General features: G+C 38.8%; 2 protein-coding genes and 5 non-coding genes across 10 annotated transcripts in view; 6 read left to right on the top strand and 1 right to left on the bottom strand.

Annotated features, from left to right (window-relative positions):
- Positions 1–36: 36 nt before the first annotated feature.
- Positions 37–19,030, bottom strand: fermt3b (FERM domain containing kindlin 3b). 2 transcript variants are annotated; one of them, XM_085172448.1, is made up of 15 exons: positions 18,118–19,030; positions 16,737–16,861; positions 12,959–13,192; positions 9,625–9,741; positions 9,301–9,469; positions 6,370–6,472; positions 6,148–6,255; positions 5,816–5,950; positions 5,253–5,299; positions 4,972–5,096; positions 2,877–2,983; positions 2,495–2,713; positions 2,116–2,240; positions 1,502–1,643; positions 37–819 (listed from the first exon to the last, which is right to left on the bottom strand). In XM_085172448.1, the coding sequence occupies exons 2-15, from the start codon at positions 16,858–16,860 to the stop codon at positions 640–642; spliced, it is 1,935 nt and encodes a 644-aa protein (XP_085028574.1). In that variant the 5' UTR covers position 16,861; positions 18,118–19,030; the 3' UTR covers positions 37–639. The 2 variants fall into 2 exon arrangements, 1 of the variants encoding a protein (XP_085028574.1); XR_014876048.1 differs by lacking the exon at positions 37–819 and having other exon boundaries at positions 1,635–1,678; positions 1,712–2,240.
- trnaw-cca (transfer RNA tryptophan (anticodon CCA)) lies at positions 9,858–9,929 on the top strand. The gene has a single exon. It is a non-coding gene; the product is annotated as a tRNA-Trp (tRNA).
- Positions 10,827–10,898, top strand: trnaw-cca (transfer RNA tryptophan (anticodon CCA)). Its single transcript has one exon. It is a non-coding gene; the product is annotated as a tRNA-Trp (tRNA).
- trnaw-cca (transfer RNA tryptophan (anticodon CCA)) lies at positions 11,969–12,040 on the top strand. Its single transcript has one exon. It is a non-coding gene; the product is annotated as a tRNA-Trp (tRNA).
- On the top strand, positions 14,409–14,480 carry trnaw-cca (transfer RNA tryptophan (anticodon CCA)). Its single transcript has one exon. It is a non-coding gene; the product is annotated as a tRNA-Trp (tRNA).
- trnaw-cca (transfer RNA tryptophan (anticodon CCA)) lies at positions 15,053–15,124 on the top strand. The gene has a single exon. It is a non-coding gene; the product is annotated as a tRNA-Trp (tRNA).
- Positions 19,031–19,210: 180 nt separating the features above from the next.
- The window catches only part of macrod1 (mono-ADP ribosylhydrolase 1), a 150,372-nt gene continuing 149,090 nt past the window's right edge, over positions 19,211–20,492 (top strand). For all 3 annotated transcript variants that reach the window (XM_085172504.1, XM_085172486.1, XM_085172496.1), the window contains exon 1: positions 19,211–19,758. In XM_085172504.1, the coding sequence (XP_085028630.1) occupies positions 19,338–19,758 (421 nt within the window). In that variant the 5' untranslated portion in view covers positions 19,211–19,337. The remainder of the gene's footprint in view (positions 19,759–20,492) is intronic.

The raw sequence follows: 20,492 nt of genomic DNA, 5'->3' as shown, positions 1-20,492 counted from the left end.
TGTCACAGCCATAAGGAGGGAAAACGAGAGATAATGAAAAGTATACAGCTCTATTTATTTTAGTAAATGTTTTATGTGGTGAATATTTTTATTGCCATTTATCTTATATTTCTCAGTCATATCATTACCTGTAACATTAATTTCTAATAAAAAGTTTAAGTAACACTGGGTCTGGAGCTCTGGACATTCAAGGCTTTCAATTCTGAGCAATGCTGATTACATTTCTTGACAGAGTGAGTTCAGAAAAGCAGTTAGAAGTTAGAGCTGGCTGATTCAGCTGTTGATTTTACATTTCTTTGAGTCTGATTATGACACATGCTGAACCTGGACCAGAAGCCCAGCAGATTGGCCCAGCAGCAGTCCATCCTGTAGGGAGGGGGGAAGTCAGCATGAGGACCGCTGGAGTCTTGAACATGTCAGAACATATCAAGTTTAACATCCACTGATGTGTGAATGGAAAACTTGGTGTACTTACAAGTTTCTAACACATTTACAGTAAACTGAATATCTTGTTTTTGACGATTTCCTTATCTTTTTGTGGCTGCTTGAGTTAAACATTAAGTCTTTTTCCATGCTGGAGACACAGAAAGTCTGATGGGCTGTCAACCATCTCATTGTCAGGGCTTTTGTGTTTCAGTCTTAGAGAGCTTCGTGGCCACCGGTCAGCTTGTGGAATAGCTCCTCATTAAGCGTTTCGCTCTTCTCCCGACTGCGTGTCGACATGAAAATGTAGCCTCCGATAAACTCATGAACGATTTTGCAATCAGCGGTCACACAGCTGAAGGCAATGTTCACATTCCCTTCAAACTCAATGGCCATCTGGAGTAGACAAAAATGAACACAAAAGAAATGCAGAGCTATTTAGAAAAAAAATCTTAATCCAGGGATGAAAAATATCTTCACTACAAATATACATACATATCCCAAGTTGTAAGTCATTAGGGCAATAGCTCCTAAATTTTCTTTCTGGTTTTGTAAAAGCATATTCATCAATCTCAGTTTCATTTCAGGTTTTTCACCTGGTTGTCTGTGCCCCACAGTGTCAGAACCATTTCCATTAAAAGATCTGACCAGTAAGAACTATAAATGTCAACGACACACTGTCAGCATGTTTTCAGAAGTCTTTAGCGTGCAGCTAAATTCATGCTTGGTTTGTGGGTCTGTCTCTAAACACACGAGCTTCTTTTCATTCATGCTCAGTTATCACAAATACCATTGTGTAATAAGGCATTGTACATCAGTTGTACAAGAAGTAATCTATTCTTGCAAGCCTAAGGTTCAGGCTTCAGACTACTTCAGACTACTCAGAGTTCTCCCTCTTAGACAATTTTCTAAAACTCTTGGTAAAATACGAGGTCAGGACAGCGAGTAGAAGGTTCAAACCTCTTGTCGGAACTATGAATCATAAAAACCTCTGAGAATGAAAACGTGAAGTTGAAAATGAGCCTTCTAGACATTTTTAAATTATCAGACAGAAGCCTGTTCAAGATATGAGTCATACCTGTCTAATATCCCAGTTGACGTTCCACTGTTTCATGTTGTTGTAGCGCCAGGTCTTCACTACATCACCCACACTAAGGTCAATACGGATCAAGCGATTGGGAGCAATGCCGAGGACCTCATCTTTCCGGCTGCCTTTGAACCTGTTTGGGGGGGGGGGTACATTTTGTTTAGATTCCTCTAAGTTAATTTTTTAGATAAAATTCCTGACTTTTATCTAAAAAAAATTAATTTTTTTTAGATAAAAGTCAGTCTTGAGTCCTCCATATAAAAATGATTAAACTTCTTCTACAGAACTACGCTTAGTCTGATGACTTTGCACATTGCTGGTGGAAGGATGTTTAAAATAAATCTTTCTGTCTGCCTAAAAAGTAAAAAAAAATCTTAGGTTAGTTTCATTAACTACATTTCTGCCGGTCTTGGGCGTGCATTTCCCTCGACCACAGTCTCTGCTTTTATGCTGTTGAAACATTTATAATGTTCATAACACACAGAAGGAGGATGTTCGAGGTCAAGTGCTTTATAATAACCTTGTCACAGTGAATTTCGGTCTTTGATGTGTTCACTGGCACAGAATCAACTCTCAAAAGCTTTAAATAAAACTTTAAACTTAACCTGACAACAACGTATGAAAGCCCAAAGTCTGGCAGGGCTTGCCAGATCTGCAGGAAGCGCATCAATGCATCTGTCAGGGAGAGCTGAGCCACGTTCTGGTATGCATCCAGGATTCGAGGGGTCAGCTGGAAGAGCAGGCAGAGGGTAAAAGGTGAGATTTAATGATATTTTTGCTGCCATGAGCAGTTGGAGATTTGCACAGTTGCACAAAATTACTGTACTGCTCTTCAGGAAAATGATTAAGGTCATTTAGGTTGGTAATTTGGGCAATTGCAAAATGCCACACAGAATATATGAGATCAAAAATACTGCTTTGTGAAAACACAAGACAATAAATCTGCAACATTTATCCTTTTGTGGCCTGTTGCTACATCTGTACCTGTTTGGGTTTGTACTTTTTATGGTAACGTGGTGACACCAGACTGTGAGTATTGATGCTTTCTTCGCTGGCATTTGCACTGCTGGAACTAGAGTTGGTCTTTTGCATCGCCAGGAAAGAGCGGATACTCTGGATCTCACTTTGGAAACTGCTGTCGGCGAGGGTCTTGCCTTTAGATGCCAACCGGCACCCTGCCATCCACTGAGCATACTGCTGCTCCTGCAGGGTGAATTTCAAAGACACAACACAGAAAAAAGAGCATGAGAGACAGGTGTGACTGTGGTCAGAGCTGAGATGATAAACTGAAGATAGAGGCATTGAAAATGAAAGGATGTCACATGTAGAGATGAGAAGAGGTGTATGGGTGCGCGTGTGGCCTCACGTTCTCACAGCGAAGATAGACCTCATTCATGCCTTCAGGTGCTGGAATCAGGAGTCTGATAAGGAACTTCTGAGCAGCCACATTAACGTCTGGAGCCACCTCACATCCTGTGTAAAGGAGAAACATTAAAGTGGTATCATTACATTTGAGGTTCATGGTTAAGCTGTTAGAAAAAAAAGCGTGTAGGAAGAGACTGATATGATCCCCGCTGATTCTCCTCAATCTCCTAAGACCCGAACTCTTCCATGTCATGCATTTTTAATTTCTCTTTGATATTTGGGCATATTGGAACCCGATGAATGTAAAAACAAAGAATCACCAGATTTGGTTTTTTTACCCGATTTTTGTTCCTAAGAAAAATGAGAGCCACATATGAGGATATTTGTTTTAAATTTTGATGAAACAGAGGCAGACAACATTAACACCAGAAGATCTAAAATGTCACCCCCAGATTTAACATTTTCAGAGAGTCAGTCAACTTTATCACTGTTCTCTAAATATAATACCTGCACACTTCTTCATGGCAGCTTTTGGTCCACTGTCTCCTTTTATTCTGACTATTTACGCTATAATTATTTAGCAAATTGAATCATTCCTTTCTGTTTTAAAACAGTCATGCAGCCGTTTCTAAAGAAGCATAACTTTCGCCCATATTTCCTTAGTAACTGCAGACCGATACCAAAGTTACCTTTCTTTGCCAAGATTTTAGAAAAAAATTCTCATCTCCCAAGTTGCTTTCTAGATAAATACTTTTAACATATTTGAGAAATTTAAGCGTGACTCTACAAGTATGCGTAGTATATAATCTGCTCAGTTAAAGGTGTAAAACATCCTTTTATTTCATAATTCTGGTGCTTGCATTATTTTAGTTTTAATTGGCCTCAGTGCATTCTTTTAAAACATTCGAAGCATAATGTAGGACTGCAGGGTTTCTACACTGGTTTTCCTCAACCTTTAGTGTCCAAATAGGAAACGGCTTCAGTTTCTACTAACTGCGATATCCCTCAGGGATCCATGTTAAGTCCTCTTTTAGTTTCAATATATTTGTTACCCCTTGACTCTAGCATTCATAAATACAACATTTACTATCACTGTTAAGTGATGACACCCAGTTTTATCTGCCAGCCACACCTGACATTGACGATTCCTTTAAGAACCTCTTCGACTGTTTGAATGATCTCAAAACACAGTTAGCCAAAATATCCTTCAACTTCAAATCACAGTATAACTGAAGGTATTTTGCTTTCAGTTAGGTATTCTGCTAGAGTCTTTATTGATACAAAGAAAAGACATCATGTCACTGCTGCTGTAGATCAGCAGTATGGAAGCTTGTCTCTGCCACATAAAAAAATGACTTATATGTCTAAATTTTGGGTTATAATCTCAAAATTCAAACCTCAGAAATCTGAGCCAGTAAGTTGAATTTTTGAGATACCTTACTAACAATATCAACTTAGTTCCCCCTGCTTACAATCAAGCTTCCATACACATGCAATAGCTACCTGTGAAATTTCTAAAAGGTTTTAAAATTGTACTATTTGTTTTTAAAGACCTCCATGACCATAATATATTACAGGTCTTTTTCCTCCAGGTCCTTCAGCGTATCATCCCAATTTCTCTTAATGTCTCTTCTCAGCTAAAAACAGGTGACCTGTCATTGCCTCTAAGTTCTGGAATAGTCTGGCTTCCCACATAAGAACCTGCTCAACAATTGACAATTTTCATTCAGCTCCAAGACCTACCAGACCCATTTTCGTCAAGTTTGAAGTCTCTCATGGTTTGGTCAAGCTCACTGTTAATGTTTTCTGCTACTGTTTTATTTAACTTCTTACCATTGTTACAATTTAGTTGTTTTTATTCTCATTTTCTGATTTATTTTCCAGTTATTATTTTTATTATATCATCTATTTAGGCAAGTTATGTGTTTTGTAATTGATTTTTGGAGACTTGGATTGCAAATAAGTGTGCCTGGAAATCACTTTGGGTAAACATCTGTTATTTTAAAATGTGCTAAATACTTACCATTCTGTTAATAGCATGGTGCACTATATATAGTAGAAAAACATAACATAAAAATACGTAACGAAGTCATTACCTTTGAGGTTAATCATTTGAATGGGCTCTCCTATGCTTTCCTCTTTGCTCTTGAAATAAGAAATGGAGGTATCTTGGAACTTGAACCAGTATTGCTTGTACCCCTTCAGAGTCAGCCTTTTGGGTCTGAAATATACATGTAATCACATTAGCTGATTTCACCGGGGATTTCTTTCCCCCAGATTCATAACAAGTTAGAAATAAAGAGGAAGGTTACTAATAAATATTTATTTATTTAAAGAAAATGAAATTGATTTTAACCAGTTGGAAACCAGATCTCACCTAAATATCTTCAGGTAGTCAGTGAGGTCTGGTGCTGTCATATTTTCCTGGATAAAAGGCAAGTTTTTCAGTTAATATGTTTTAGCAATAAAAATGTTAGTCAATCAATGTTAGTTTGACATAAGACCAAACATTTAACTCAATGCTGTCTACATCATCAGTGGATTTGGATCCAGGCTAATACTACCATTAATGAAATATCTTAAATCAGGTGTTCTTAAAGCCAATCAGGGGGACAAGGAGGCCCATATAGGAAAAATTCTACCATGAAACACTGATGTGCTGGTCTATATTTTTAACCATGAGTCAGGTGCATATCACATTTAATAATGTCAGCTGTACTTGTCAGTGTTAGGAAGGTTAAAACTGAAGTGGAAATAATCCCTCTGTTTCATTCTGTGATCAAAGTAGTAAAGTGTACAGTAGCACATATCATCACAGGCAGCCACTGGCCTGTAAGCCACACTTTGAGAAGCCTCGACCTAAATTGTTATAAATTTCTGTTCCCCGTTATTAAAATAATTTAATTTTAAAAAGACTCGGGTGAGACTATTGTATCTGACCAGCAAATCAGATGCAGAGCTGCCTTCTCCCTCCATCTTGACCTCCAGGGACTGCAGGGCGGAATCCAGATCGTCCATGGCTGGATTGTTGCTCATGATCTGGGGCTCTGACTGAGCCACCTTACTGATATGATACTGCATGTAAAACGAGACAGAGAAATGTCCTATTTAATCCAGTTTTATACGACGCTGCTTTACTGACGATTGAATAGACCAGATATCTTTGAGGAGTGGGAGAACATATGAGTCTCTATATTATCTGACATCCAGCGAAATGTCCACTTCCATTAGAGTGATTCACATATTTCACTGTCAGCAGATGGATTTTCTACCTGCAGAGCTCCAAACAGCATCATCTCCTCCTCGGTGCAGTCGATGTCTTCCAGCAGGATGGCCCAGCGTGCCTGCTCATAGAGCTGGGTCAGACGTACAGCATCATACTGCAGGGTGGAGAGGAAAGAGAAGGATGAGGTTAGAGAGTTGATATACTGGCAAAGAAATATACACACACACACACACTCTGTATTTGTGTAAACACACACACACACACATACCTTGGAATCCATATCGTAAGTAGCATAGTATTTGAAGCGAAGCCAGAGTTTATCACTCTCTTGGATGCCCTGCTGCAGAAGACAACGGGACGAGTCCAACCACCTGAGAGGGGCAGACAAAGAATATATATGTTTATGATTTCATATTTGTTACATCCATGTTTATCTGTATTTAAAAGCACAAGAAAATACTATTTGACATCATATAGACAGCTTGACCTAAACAAAGTGAATTGGTAACATGATTGTTTTTAGAAACTGCATCTTATAGCAAAACACAGCAGAATAACAAAACATGTGCAAAACCTTAAGAAACAAACATATACTTCTATATGAACTATATTCTGTATTTCACTTAATTTTATAGTAGTGTACAAAAGTCTAGGGTGTGATCATTATTATTATTTAGCATAGTCTGAAGTGTCTTAGCCGAGCTTTCTTGTCATTTCTTTAAGCAGTCTTCAAAGATAATTCCCCAGGATTCTTGAAGGACATTTCAACCTCTTCTTTGGATGTTGGCTCTCTTTTGTTCTATTATCTGTCAAGATGATCACACATTGCTTCAATTATATTAAAGTCTAGGCTCTGGAGAAATCAATCCATTACTGATGGCATGCTTTTACTCCAGTGTGTTTCGGATCATTGTCCTAAACACACTGTCGTCAATGAGATGCTTTCCAGATGGTATTGCATAGTGGATCCAAATCTCACTGTACTTTCCAATGCTCATAATTCCATTTTTACAAGATCTCCAACACTGCTGGGTGAAATGCAGCTCCAAACCATGGCACAGCCTCCACTGTGTTTTACAGACGGTTGCTTGCCTCCTCCGTACATATTCACAACCGTTTGAATGAAATTTTTCAAATTTGGATTCATCACTCCATAAGACCTGTCACCACAGATTTTGTTAGCACACCTCAGCCTTTTCTCCCTATATATCTACATTTTTCTCTCAACCATCCTTCCACTGACACGATTTCTGTATTAAATGGATTAAAAGAAGGGACATCAACTCTGTTATTAAGAAAATGGGACAGGGCATAGCTATAGCTAGGAAATGCTCTTTTTATATTACTTCTTCAATTATGAAAGATGTCATTAATGCACTAGTATTATCTCATCTAGAGTACTGCTCAATCATTTGGTCAGCAGCTAATAAGACATTTGAACAGACTTCAGTTAGTCCAAAATAGGGCGGCCAGATTAGTGTTAAGGTGTTCATATTATACAAGTATTGATAAAATGCACGATAAACTTTCTTGGCTTTCTGTACAAGCTAAATTATACTATGGCTTACTTGTATTTTTAAAGAAAGCAATAGTGGTAAACACACTACACTTTTTTTACGCTCAGTTGCAATATCCAGATGAAATACATAATCATGCTACACGATTCTCAACTAACCGCAATTTAGTAACTCCTCGAGTTAAAAGTAACTTTTTGAAAAACTCTGTTATATTTAGAGCATCTTTTCAGTGGAATAAGTTGCCTTATGCAATTAGAGAATTGGCTTCTATTCATAATTTTAAAAATCACCTAAAAGCCTATTTAAGCAGTTTTTAATTTATTTGTAAAAATTGTAAGAGGTTAATGTCACTTGTAATGGAAATTGTGTATTTTGTTTGAGTGTTTTTTTTTTATAATTTTTAATATTTACATGTTTACATTTTCAGAATTGTAAAACCTTATTGTGGATGTAAGAGCCAAATTATGTGGACATTTTGCATCCAACTCATTGTGTAACATTTTATTTGGTGGTATTCGATGGTTTGGGCCCCAGGAAGACTAGCAACCACTGTTGTGGAAGCTAATGGGGTTCCTTATAAATAAACAAATAAACAAATGCATCTCTCTAGTCCTGGGTCAACTCTTTCCTGGATTATTTCCTATTTCTTAAGGACATGACTTTTATGTACTGTTTATTCTTCTTTTTCTGTCCTCTACTTCTAACATTTCCCCAAATGTTTTAAGGACACACTGCACACTCTGCTAATTAATAGCTAACAGCTCTCTGGGAATAGGTGCAAAAATAAAATTTTATGCCAATCAACTGTGTTATCTTTAACATTTTACAAAAATAGAAATAAACAACACCAGTTCATCCCTTGAGTTAGGTGTCATTTTATGCTTGCATGACTCATAGGTCAGTGTTGAGGGTCTAAACAAAAATAAAAACAAACAAAACATTCTGGTTGCTAAGGTACAAGGACTGGACTGAAAGTGGGCGAAAAATCATTTAATGTCTAAAGTCTGGCTCCTTGGAAGTAAAATATGAAGAAATGACGTGTGGCTCAAGACTTTTGCACATTACTATATTACTGACTACTTATTATAAAGCTAATGATATAATGTGCTTTATGTAAGCTCACGTATTTGATGTTTTCAAAAAGTATTTATTTGATGTGTAATTATGCAACAATGGCCGAGGCAGCTGAAGTTTAAAGCGGCTTTGAACTTTAGAGAGATAAAGCAGGAGACTTTAAAAAAGCTGCGACTGTGCCTAATTTATTACATCAAAGAGTCTAAAAGCCCTTCAAACAGCTCCTATTTTAATACATTTGTAGGCACTGGCGGTAGTATCTTTATGAACCAGCATGCGCATAAGATAAAATACGTCTGAACTCGAGATCACAGGAGGCCACTGCTTCAGTAGATACAGCTCTGAGTTCTGGAAACCCCCAGTTTTCTTTATCAGGACTGATAAAGAAAAAGAAAAGTGGCGAGTGATTACACCGGCCTTTTCTATTGTGGGGTAAGAATACTAACTGAGGCAGCATCCCTGATAGCTAGTTCATAAGAGGACTCCGTTTGTGGGGAACTTGTTTGTTAAACATCTTACATCAGTGTGACATGGACAATGAAACTCTATCAGTTCCCCTCTGCGATGTAAACACCTGGTTTGACAGACTGATACCTGTGCACACATACCTGCCATTGATGTGAGCCTTGTCCACAACGCTGGCTGGGCGGTACTGCTTGGCTATGACCTCAGGGGCAGGGGGAGGCTGAGTGACTGACAGCATCTTGTAGATGGCCTCCATCTCCGGTGAGTCGGCAAAGTGAGCGGGCATGCCGTTATACAGACATGGCCGGGATACTGCAAAAGGAGTGGAAATAATAAGGTTGACCTGCATAGTTTTAATTAAAATGACAGCACACAATGTTTAAAATGTTTTACATTACATGGGAAATGATTTAATTTAATTTTTACTATGTTATGCCTGCAGTGTAAATAAAATGTGATGCGTGTACCCGAGGAAAGGGGCACCTCGGTCAGGTCGTAGATCTCTGGTGCCAAATTTTTGTCTTTCTTCTTTTTCTTCTCCTCTATGGGTCGAAGGAGGGAGAGTTCCTCAGGGCGACGAATGTCTATTAAAAATAAATAAATAATATGTACAGTAACAGTGCTGTAAAGGTGATAAGTTATTCAGGGGTGTGTTTACTTCTTGTATGAAGCTGATTGTTAAAGCAACACCCAAAGCATAGACTCTGTGGCGCAACGGTAGCGCGTCTGACTCCAGATCAGAAGGCTGCGTGTTCAAATCACGTCAGGGTCACGTCTTTTAATATGTTACCCTCTAACAAAGCTAGATGTTACATTTGTATCCTCACTTAACAGCAATCTGTTAACTGATGATCTTCACTCATAACTGATCTAGGTTCTGCTGGAGCTTTCTTCCTGTTTAAAAGTAAAGGTTTTCGTGTATTCTCTGTATTATTGTTGGATCTTTACTTTACAATAAGCAGATATCTTCATCTTACTGGAGAATTGTTCACAGGCGGATATAATACCAGAATTAGTACATATAATAGTAAGAAACTGTTAATGTCAATGCTGTCATTTTGTTTATTACTGCTGTTGTCCACTTTACTAGATATGTATGTCACATGTCATGTCCTATCTCTCAATCTGCTCTCGTTCCTTTGCTCGTACCGCCAATGGCTCCCTCTCTAGTTCTGCCGGAGATTTCTTCCCGTTAAAAAGGAGTTTTTCGTAGTAGTTGCCAAGTAGGGGTCCTGCGATTGTTTGGGTTTCCTTAGTGTTTTCACCTTCACAACTTACAAACCATAGCGTCCTGTTTTTGTTTTGTTTTTAGTTAAAAAAAATTGTTATTAGTACGTTAAACATTTTACGTGTGTGAAGTATTTTAGGATTCGGGGGAGTTAGCGTAGTTAGTGTATTGCATGGTAGCAACAGTGCTTATGTTTGCAATTGCTAATTAAATATCACAAATTAATTCGTTTAATTTTTAATATTTAATTAATGACATTTGATCATTAAAATTTGTTTTTCTATGCTTTGAGCAACACTGCTACGACACACTATATAACATAATGTCTTTGTTTAAAGCTAACCCCAGCTCACCGCATTTGTGACCTATTAATTAACTAGTTTTTTTTCCCCAATTAAGACAGGAAACGGTGTGTAACCATATTAGTGCACACACTGCGCAGACTCTGTGGCGCAACGGTAGCGCGTCTGACTCCAGATCAGAAGGCTGCGTGTTCAAATCACGTCAGGGTCACGTCCTTTAATATCTTACCCTCTAACAAAGCTAGATGTTACGTTTGTATCCTCACTTAACAGCAATCTGTTAACTGACGATCTTCACTCATAACTGATCTAGGTTCTGCTGGAGCTTTCTTCCTGTTTAAAAGTTTCGTGTATTCTCTGTATTATTGTTGGATCTTTACTTTACAATAAGCAGATATCTTCATCTTACTGGAGAATTGTTCACAGGCGGATATAATACCAGAATTAGTACATATAATAGTAAGAAACTGTTAATAATAATGGATTGGATTTATATAGCACTTTTCAAGGCACCCAAAGCACTTTACAATGCCACTATTCATTCACACACTGGTGGAGGCAAGCTACGGTTGTAGCCACAGCTGCCCTGGGGCAGACTGACAGAAGCAAGGCTGCCATATTGCACCATCGGCCCCTCTGGCCAACACCAGTAGGCGGTAGGGTAAGGTGTCTTGCCCAAGGACACAACGACCAGTACAGAGAGCCCAGGGATCAAACCGGTGACCTTCCAGTTACACGGTCGCCCGTAATGTCAATGCTGTCATTTTGCCACTGACGTTCCCCCACCTCCAACTTGTCAGTATCGTTGGATTGAAACCTTGCACTGTGAAAGGCTCTGATTGCGCAGGACATGCACTGTTGTCCTGATAAGGATTGGCAAGAGATGAGAATCTGTTAAACTGACAAGCCTGGTCAAACGGCCGTAACATGACCCTGTGGTGCAATAGTAGTGCGTCTGACTCCTGATCAGATGGTTGTCTGTCTGAGTCACTTAGGCTCATGGTTCTGAGAACCTCACTGCTATCCTCTGACTAAGAAAGACATTAAAACTAGGGCATTTTAATCAATTAAAACCAGGTTCTTATTAATATTTGCCTGTGTGATGTGTTTGTAGTACAGCAGGTAATTTGACATAAAAGGAGATTTTTATAAGTACCAAAAATGGCACATATACTATAAACAAACTTTACTTTGGTATGCTACCCCACCCCAAATGTTTTTCAGTGTTATTACACTGACACTTTGTATTGAGTCTGACCTGAGAAAACAGCCACCTGCGCAGACTCTGTGGCGCAACGGTAGCGCATCTGACTCCAGATCAGAAGGCTGCGTGTTCAAATCACGTCAGGGTCAATTTATTTACTGCTTAAATCAGTGAAGTGTAAGAGTGCATACCAAAATTATAATTTGATATTCAAAATTTCCTTTTTGTTGAACATTTAGTGCCACTGCAGAGCTGCTTTTATTTATCTCATCTCAGGAAAATGCATTCCTCTTTTCCTAGGTCTGGCCATTTTCCTCTTCCTTATATCAAACATCCGTTGTCTTTATATTACTTTAAAAACTAATTTATTGTCTATTAGATGCCAACTAGGTGCCTTTATATGCAGTGGTGTGCAACTGCAGCAAAGTGGAATTTTGGAGCATACATAGTCCCTACAAATCCTCACATACACCTCTTGATATTGATCCATACAAACAACATATGAAGCAATGTCACAACAAAGGCAGGAAGCAATGCGGGATTTAAAATTAGAAATAGAAAATAAAAGTTTATAGTCAAGAGAATGTCCTCAACATGGATGTGTCTTTTCTGCCAGTACAAGTGAGCTCTAGGAGCAAATATAATTAAAAAGGAACTGTTTACTTGATGATACCAAGCCTTATCTTTGAACATGTGTGTGACATTTCTATAGACAGATGTCATTATTTTCCCCCTTCCGTGCTGCTTTAAAAAACCTTTCCAGTCTGCTGGCCCCTCCCGGGGATTTCTGGTGAGGAATCGAGACCAAGAAGTGCCAAAATTAGACAAAATGAAAGCACAAAGCAGATGGGGAAGGCCCTCTCTGGCAATAGTTGCAGTCACCCTGCGATGTATTAATGAGACACTTTGACACATTTCACTGATTAAATTATTGTGAACAGCTATATTACAGCTTGAGTACTTAGAATCCGCAACGAGACTGAGAAGGAGAGATGAGAAAATGTGTAGATGTTGCTAGCAAACAGAGAACTAGACAAAAGAGAGAAATGAAAGAAAGAAAATCTTACTAAGCATTCTGCAGATGCCCATCACTGTCTGGAAGACGGGATTGGAGAAGCAGACCCGGAGCCTCAGTGTAATGCCGTTGGGCAGACCCAGTCTTAGGGGCTTGTGCTGGGGCATGAAGACCAGCTTGGCATCAGCGTGGATACCATATTTCTCCAGAGTCCAGGCTGTCCGCAGCAGCCACCGCTGCTTCTGCTCCCACCACAGCGCATGATCTGACCAGTCCTGTTTGATCTCTGCAGAGGACAGAAACAAAAGTCAGAGTAAAAAGAGTTAAACTATTCAAGAAACCGAATCTGGTCATCTTTACTTTAAAAATATTCTAATTTACTTATTACTATGATGATCATCGGATATTTTAAATGGCTTTTTACCTGAAAAATAATGGATTTTTTATTGACTTTTTGTATGGTTAGTTTTAACAAAAGCCATAAAGTGATTTCTTGTCTTTTTTTTTCACCTGTAAAACTTCAAAGTTTCTACTGACCATTAATCTTTTGTAAATATAAATGAACTGTTTTCCGCTTATATTAGGCAGCCATAGTGCTGTACTTGACTGTGTTGTGGAAATATATTTCTAACATTGTCTCCATTGCCATTTGAATGTAACAAATATAAGAAAGGAGTCAATACAGTCTGCATGCACAGCATAACTATTGTAGAAATGTGTGAGCTTAAAATTTAGAATTGATGATAGAGCTGTTGTATTGGTCTGCAGCTGCTGGTATTACCTGATCTCCCCCACAAAACTTTGGTTTTCACCTATTCCATACCTGGTCTGCCTCCTCATTTACATTATATTACTAATAAAAAGAATATAGTATTACATTATTATTACTGCTGTTGGCCACTTTACTAGATATGTATGTCACATGTCATGTCCTATCTCTCACTCTGCTCTCGTTCCTTTGCTCGTACCGCCAATGGCTCCCTCTCTAGTTCTGCCGGAGATTTCTTCCCGTTAAAAAGGAGTTTTTCGTTCCCACTGTTGCCAAGTAGTTGCCAAGTAGAGGTCCTGTGATTGTTTGGGTTTCCTTAGTGCTTTCACCTTCACAACTCACAAACCATAGCGTCGTGTTTTTGGTTTTTTTTAGTTAAAAAAATTTGTTATTAGTACGTTAAACATTTTACGTGTGTGAAGTATTTTAGGATTCGGGGGAGTTAGCTTAGTTAGTGTATTGTATGCTAGCAACAGTGCTTATGTTTGCAATTGCTAATTAAATATCACAAATTAATTCGTTTAATTTTTAATATTTAATTAGTGACATTTGATCATTAAAAATTGTTTTTCTATGCTTTGAGCAACACTGCTATGAATCACTATATAACATAATGTCTTTGTTTAAAGCTAACCCCAGCTCACCGCATTTGTGACCTATTAATTAACTAGTTTTTTCCCCCCCATTAAGACAGGAAACGATGTGTAACCATAGTTAGTGCGCACACTGCGCAGACTCTGTGGCGCAACGGTAGCGCGTCTGACTCCAGATCAGAAGGTTGCGTGTTCAAATCACGTCAGGGTCAATTCTTTGGTATCTTACCCTCTCAGAAGTCTTGATGCATGCTCAGATGACTCACTTCAGTCTGGAGACTGAAGAAGTCACGAAGCATTTTCCCACTGAAAACACTACTTTTTGGGATACCTCAGTATTACATTTGTATCTAAAACCAGCAATCTGTTAACTGAGGATCTATTCTCGTAATTCATCCAGGTTCTGCTGAACATTTCTTCCTGTTTAAAATAAGCTTTAAATGTTTAAGGTTTAACATTTAAGAGACTGAGATGAAAAACTGTTTAGATGTTTCAGAGGGTGAGAGTGAGCAACGATGTTCATTGGAAATACATCAAAATCTCTGAAAGGAGATAATAACACTTAACAGAATATCAAAAAGTACTTTATGAGGGACAATTTCATATCTACTACCCACTAGTGCATAAAAATGATGAATATATGCATTACTCATTTTTCAAGAGGGTAAAAGTTTGATGAAAAGTTGAGTAAATGACGTTATAATAATAAAAAAATATATCAGTTGTAATTTTCAGACTGACACCTTGCATTGACTCATTGACCTGAGAAAATGACCACCTGTGAGACTCTGTGGCGCAACGGTAGCGCGTCTGACTCCAGATCAGAAGGTTGCGTGTTCAAATCATGTCAGGGTCATTTCTTTACTTAATTCTGCTCCTTATACGATGCTTTACACTGCTCTTATGTGTCCACTACCAAACAATGCTAGGCAATAGCCAGATTGTTTTCAGTATGTTCCCACATGGTTCATATTTGTCTGCTAGTTCTTCGTTTTTCCACACATTATTTACACTAATGTTCCTGAAACACGTCATAGGAAAGTGCAGCCTCTTTATTAACTGGAATATGTTCACTACAGAGTTAAATCAGCAGGACCTTATGGATCTTGGATTGTGAGAGATGCAGCACAACACAGTTACCCACTCTGCATTGATCCTGATGTGAACATTTTCCTTATTGCTTTTCCTTATTTTCTGTTGTCAGAAGTTCACATACACTCAGCGACAGCTTGGATCTTTTTTTAGACATTGGACAAGTGGTGACACATCTGAATAACGCATCTGGGAACGTCCTTGGAATCTACAGCTGTTCAGAAATGGCAGCAAGGACCTGCCCAACTTTTCCCATTGTTCTGAACATTGGTCAGTCCAATGATTGCAATGAATTTACTGTTTGTCCAGTGCAGGGTTCGTCTGGGGTGGAGTCTGTCTCTGCTGTCAAAGGGCTGTGTAGTCTTTCGCAGGGCTAACACAGCGAGACGTTCACACTTAAGACTGATTTAGAATCACTAATTAACCAAGTGTGCATGTCTTTGAGAACAGATATGCATAAAAGGTCATGTCAGGTACGCAACATAGGCTGTGAGCACAAAAAATTAAAAAGAAAAAAACAAACAGTTTCCTGCTGTTCAAACTGTCTTTTTGCAAATGGCAATCAATAAGATGAAAGTTGACTTAAGGTAAGAGAGAAAGAAGTTATGGATTTTATAGATTTCTTAGATGGTGGACAGACTTAAGGGCGGCATCAAGGCCCAGTAGAAAATGCATAAGAAATATTTTGAATAACAGAAATCTAAAGCTAGTAATGAGCGTAACAGATCAAATACAACCTTAAATAAAAAAGACTGAAATATATTGTGTGAATACAGCGGCGCACATCACACTAGCAATGCTTTATAACATGTGTACAAAACATGTTTAAATAATGCGTGACTGATTTTGATTGAATGCATGCATAGACCTGCTCGCAATTAACAAGTGATCAGTTTGCCCGAGCTTTATTTATAGCTTTGTTTCCTCACTTCTTCATTGTTTGCTCCTTGGTCATTTACATTCATCCTCTCTGAAACTAAAACAGCCTCATGTGATTGAACTGTTATGGTTAGATCTTACTGGTGTCTGCATGATCCGTCCAACCTAATTGGTCTCACATTGACAAACTACTTGATGAAACATATGTTTAGACTGATGTTGTGTTTCTTGCTGAAAGCAGTGGCGGAAGAAGTGAACAAACTAAAATTGAAAACATGTAGCAGGTGACAAAAGAAAAAAAAAATTATAAGAGCAGTTCAGAAGACTTGTGACACACTGTGTGCTGAATAATTCATTCAGTTTTCTTGCCTTAACTATGCATTTGTAATTTTGTTAACTGCATGTGAACTCTTGTGTGAATATGTAAATTACGACACTAATTTTAGTCTGAAGTGTGACTGAGAGGAAGACAAAGAGAGGAAGACAGAGCTACCCACGTGTCTTTTCCACCAACTTGAGGATAACCCCTCCGATGTGAAGGTCGGAGGCCACGCTGATGGTGACGGGTGGGGCATCGAGCCCCAGGTCCTCCACCGTGACTGACAGGTCCCACGCCGCCATACTGGGAAAAAAAGAGAGCGTGGGATAGTGAGAAAGAAATGCAGGAGACAAGCCTGACAGAGCACAGTGACAGATAAACAGACAAACACGGAGAGAGTAAACAGCTTTATCGACCTCCTCCATCTTTTATGTGATGGATTATGGGTGACAAATGCCTTGTGTTTCTTTTTATTTGTCCTTGTTGTTACATATGTGACAAGCATGACAAAGACAATGGAAGAAGACGTGTAATTAACTTTCCTTTGTTTCTTCGCCACATTGATCAAACTGTGAAAAATCAGCTCCATGAGACTGACATAAAAAACTGTTCAGATGTTTCAGAGGGAGTGTTAGGGTGAGAGTGAGCGACGATGCTCGTTTGAAATACATCTACGTTTTTGCAAGACATTTAAAACTCTCTAAAAGGAGATAATCACATGCAAGAATATTACAAAGTACTTTGTGAGGGATAAGTTCATATCTGAATTATAAATTATGAATATATGCATTAATTTTTTTTCAAGAGGGTAAAAGTGTGATGAAAAGTTGAGTGAGTTATTTTATAACAATTAAAAAAAATGTGAAAAAGAAATCGGATAGCTTTGGTAATATAACGCCTCCTTCTGCTTTTCAGGGCATTTAAATATTGAATGAGACAAAGAGAGGATATTTGACCTGCCAATCACTCTTCGGCCTATCAGAGAAACCCAACTTTAACCCACATAATACTGCGCAACATGATACAGACACACATGTATAATGGATGGGATGTCCACTTTGATGAGCACTTCCTGTTTCTAACTTAAACTATCACCATGGATGCACACTTCCGCTTTCTGACCCGCCCAAAGTGAGAAGTTCATCCCCTGTTAAGACAGTGTCCTCCTGCATATGTATGAAAAGTAGAAGCCCACCTTGAAGATATCGGATTTACGGACTGAAATGTGTCTGAACTTAATTAAGAACTGAAACAAGAGCAGATAGAGACAAAACAATGCATAAATAAAAGTTTCACACCCCCCGCACCTCTACTTAGACCTACACTTTCCACATCTGTATGAATCTAATCATAATTTTTCATCTGTGTGACCACTTCATCATTTTACATTTCATTTCATGAAGTGGTGAAAGTAAATACATGACCTCAGATGTGTGTATAACAGAGAAGCTTCGTAAACATGCGCATACACACACGCCCTGTCCTAAACTCGCTCTCTGTCCTCATGCTGTCTCTCTCTCACACACACACACAAACACACACACTTTAAAGGACAATACCGTCAGTTTCCCGCGTCCAAGGTTTTGAAAAATGGAAACTGGGGACCTCCTGTGCCTCTGTCAAGATCTCTGAAGCTTCTGAAGTTTCCTAGGTTTTCTGTGAGAAGGTTTAGCAGTTTTGTCTCTCTTGGGTTGTGGTCTCTGCTACTTGTGTCACCGCTGCTTGTTCCTTTTTTTTTCTCTGTCAGTTTCCGACAGGCGGAAATGTGAAAAGGCTCAAAGATTTTTCACTGACAGACTGTGGGAGTGACACATATATGGCAATTTGGGTGTGCATAAATATGTTATTTTTGTGTGTCGAGTAATCAGCAAAAATGTAACTTTAGGGTGTGAGTTATGAGTTCTATACTTTAGTAGCAGCACTTTCACCTTTTATTGACATATCAGACAGAAACCAAAACAATTTCATTTTTATGCTCGACTACTAATAAAAATTGGCGCATTTAAAACCAAAATTCATTGTCTCCTGTCTAACATCCACAAAGATAATAAGGAGCTCATTGTTTTTAATATGGGGAAGATACCTTTATACAATGATAGGCTTGCTGTGACTACAGACTGTCTTTTGTTTTTTTGAATCCGCTAGAGGGAGACCAAATACGGACATTCTGTACGAGCGTAGAGTTAATGTTGCTTTCAGGGCTAGATGGCTTTTGGAGAATCGGCGAAAGTGTCGATTTTAAGTCAAGATTATTACGTAGGGTTGATGCTTTAATTTGTGTTGTCCTGATACCGCATCCAAAACGACTACTTTCTGGAAACGTCTTGTTAAGATGCATATTCGTATTCATTATTCTGTGGGCTGTAACAGGCCAGCGTGTTCTTATCATGTAACGTCAATGTTTCCGACAGTCCTGAAGGCGGCGCGCTCTTGTGGTTGACGGTTTCGACTCTGCTACTCGGGTCGGGGTTTTCGCTGGGTGGGAACTTGTAAATAGAAACACCCTCAGCTGTGTAGTCTACTTATTTCACATGTCACAGCATAACTTGTTTAATGACATCACTGAAAACCACATTACAACTCACATTTTTACAGGTACTTATTTGGCGGCAATTAGCAGGCTCCCCTCATAAATGGTACGGTCCCATCTTAACTTCCCAAACAAAAATGGCACATGAGTGTTTGTGAGGTGTGTTGATAACGAAAACGAAACAACGACGTGTGGCCGACACTGCAAACTGGAAAGCCGTAGCAGCACGACCCGTTAGTTTCCTCAGACATGGCACTGCAAGTATCAGCTCGAGTTTCCCGTATCGGGGCTCTCCCGTACTACACCGGCGGCCCCCTGTCCCGTGTCAGTGCTGACACTCAGAGTGTCGGTGTCAAGTTCAAACATATTTTAACTCCTGGAAGCCCCCAGCTGGGAAGGAGGCCAGCAACAAGTGCTCCCCGCAGCCATATTAACGCTGTCCGCCGAACTGACAAGTTCTCAACGACAACACCACTTTGGCGGTCCAGCCGAGGCATCCATTCCTCCTTACCCCAGGTGAACAGAGGCTGGCTGGGCAAGTTTGCCCTCGGTACCGCCTTTGGAGTGAGCACAGCCGTGCTGGTCCAGTCTCTCCACACCGGAGCTTTCACCGCCATGGCCCTCAAAATTAACCTCGACTCTGATAAGGAAGACTGGAAGAAAACCAAGGGTGAGAGAGTTCAGTGACAGAGGCGAAGATTTTAATTTAAGTTGACAACACTTAACCTGCAGGGCCTTTGACGCGTGTGTGCGGTCACGTGACCACCAGAACCTGTCCAGCTGTTGTCACAGGGATCAACAGTACCGATGAAGCAATTAGTGGTAACAGATCAAAGTACACATGTATTTCATACACATTATACTGTATATAAAAAATCGAATTAATAAATTAAAATAAATAAATAATAAATATGTAAAACACACCAATATTTTTTAATTAACTAGTAAATTAAATAATACATGATTAAAAAACAATAACGTTATAAAATTATAAATTATGGAATGAAACTGACTTACTGCTGCCTGAAGTTATAAGCTTGTGAAAAATTTCATGCACTATTTAGTTTCCTTCATAAGGTTGTGGTCTGAAGTTTACATACACTCATCATAGCCATGAATGTCATGGTAATTTTGGGCTTTAAATTGTATTTATTTATTTTTTTATTTTTTTATTAACTGTTGTTTTTCCTGGATGGAATGATTGTAGAGCATATATCTTTAATGACTTAAAAAAATAAATTAAAGAATAGGATGCACAAATTTGAAATGATTTTTGGTTCTCTTTAATCTACACAGGGTGAAAAGTATACATACAGGCTAAAATGGACACATACAGCCCCATTGATATTTGGTTAAATGTCTGTTAGCAAGTTGTACTCGAACAGATGCTTTTGGTAGCCATCA

Source organism: Neolamprologus multifasciatus, chromosome 2 (genome assembly GCF_963576455.1).
Source record: "Neolamprologus multifasciatus chromosome 2, fNeoMul1.2, whole genome shotgun sequence".
NCBI classification, from domain to species: Eukaryota; Metazoa; Chordata; class Actinopteri; order Cichliformes; family Cichlidae; genus Neolamprologus; species Neolamprologus multifasciatus.
Note: the sequence above shows the minus strand (reverse complement) of the source record. Positions and strands in the feature narration are given on the sequence as shown.

Bases quoted from the DNA above. Each gene is read 5' to 3' on its own strand.
- fermt3b (XM_085172448.1), bottom strand. From the start codon at position 16,860: ATGGCGGCGTGGGACCTGTCAGTCACGGTGGAGGACCTGGGGCTCGAT. The intron at 5,097-5,252 runs GTGAGATCTGGT...TGTATATTTCAG, and splicing joins GACTACCTGAAGATATTTAG to ACCCAAAAGGCTGACTCTGA. The intron at 820-1,501 runs GTATGACTCATA...TGTCTACTCCAG, and splicing joins TCAACTGGGATATTAGACAG to ATGGCCATTGAGTTTGAAGG.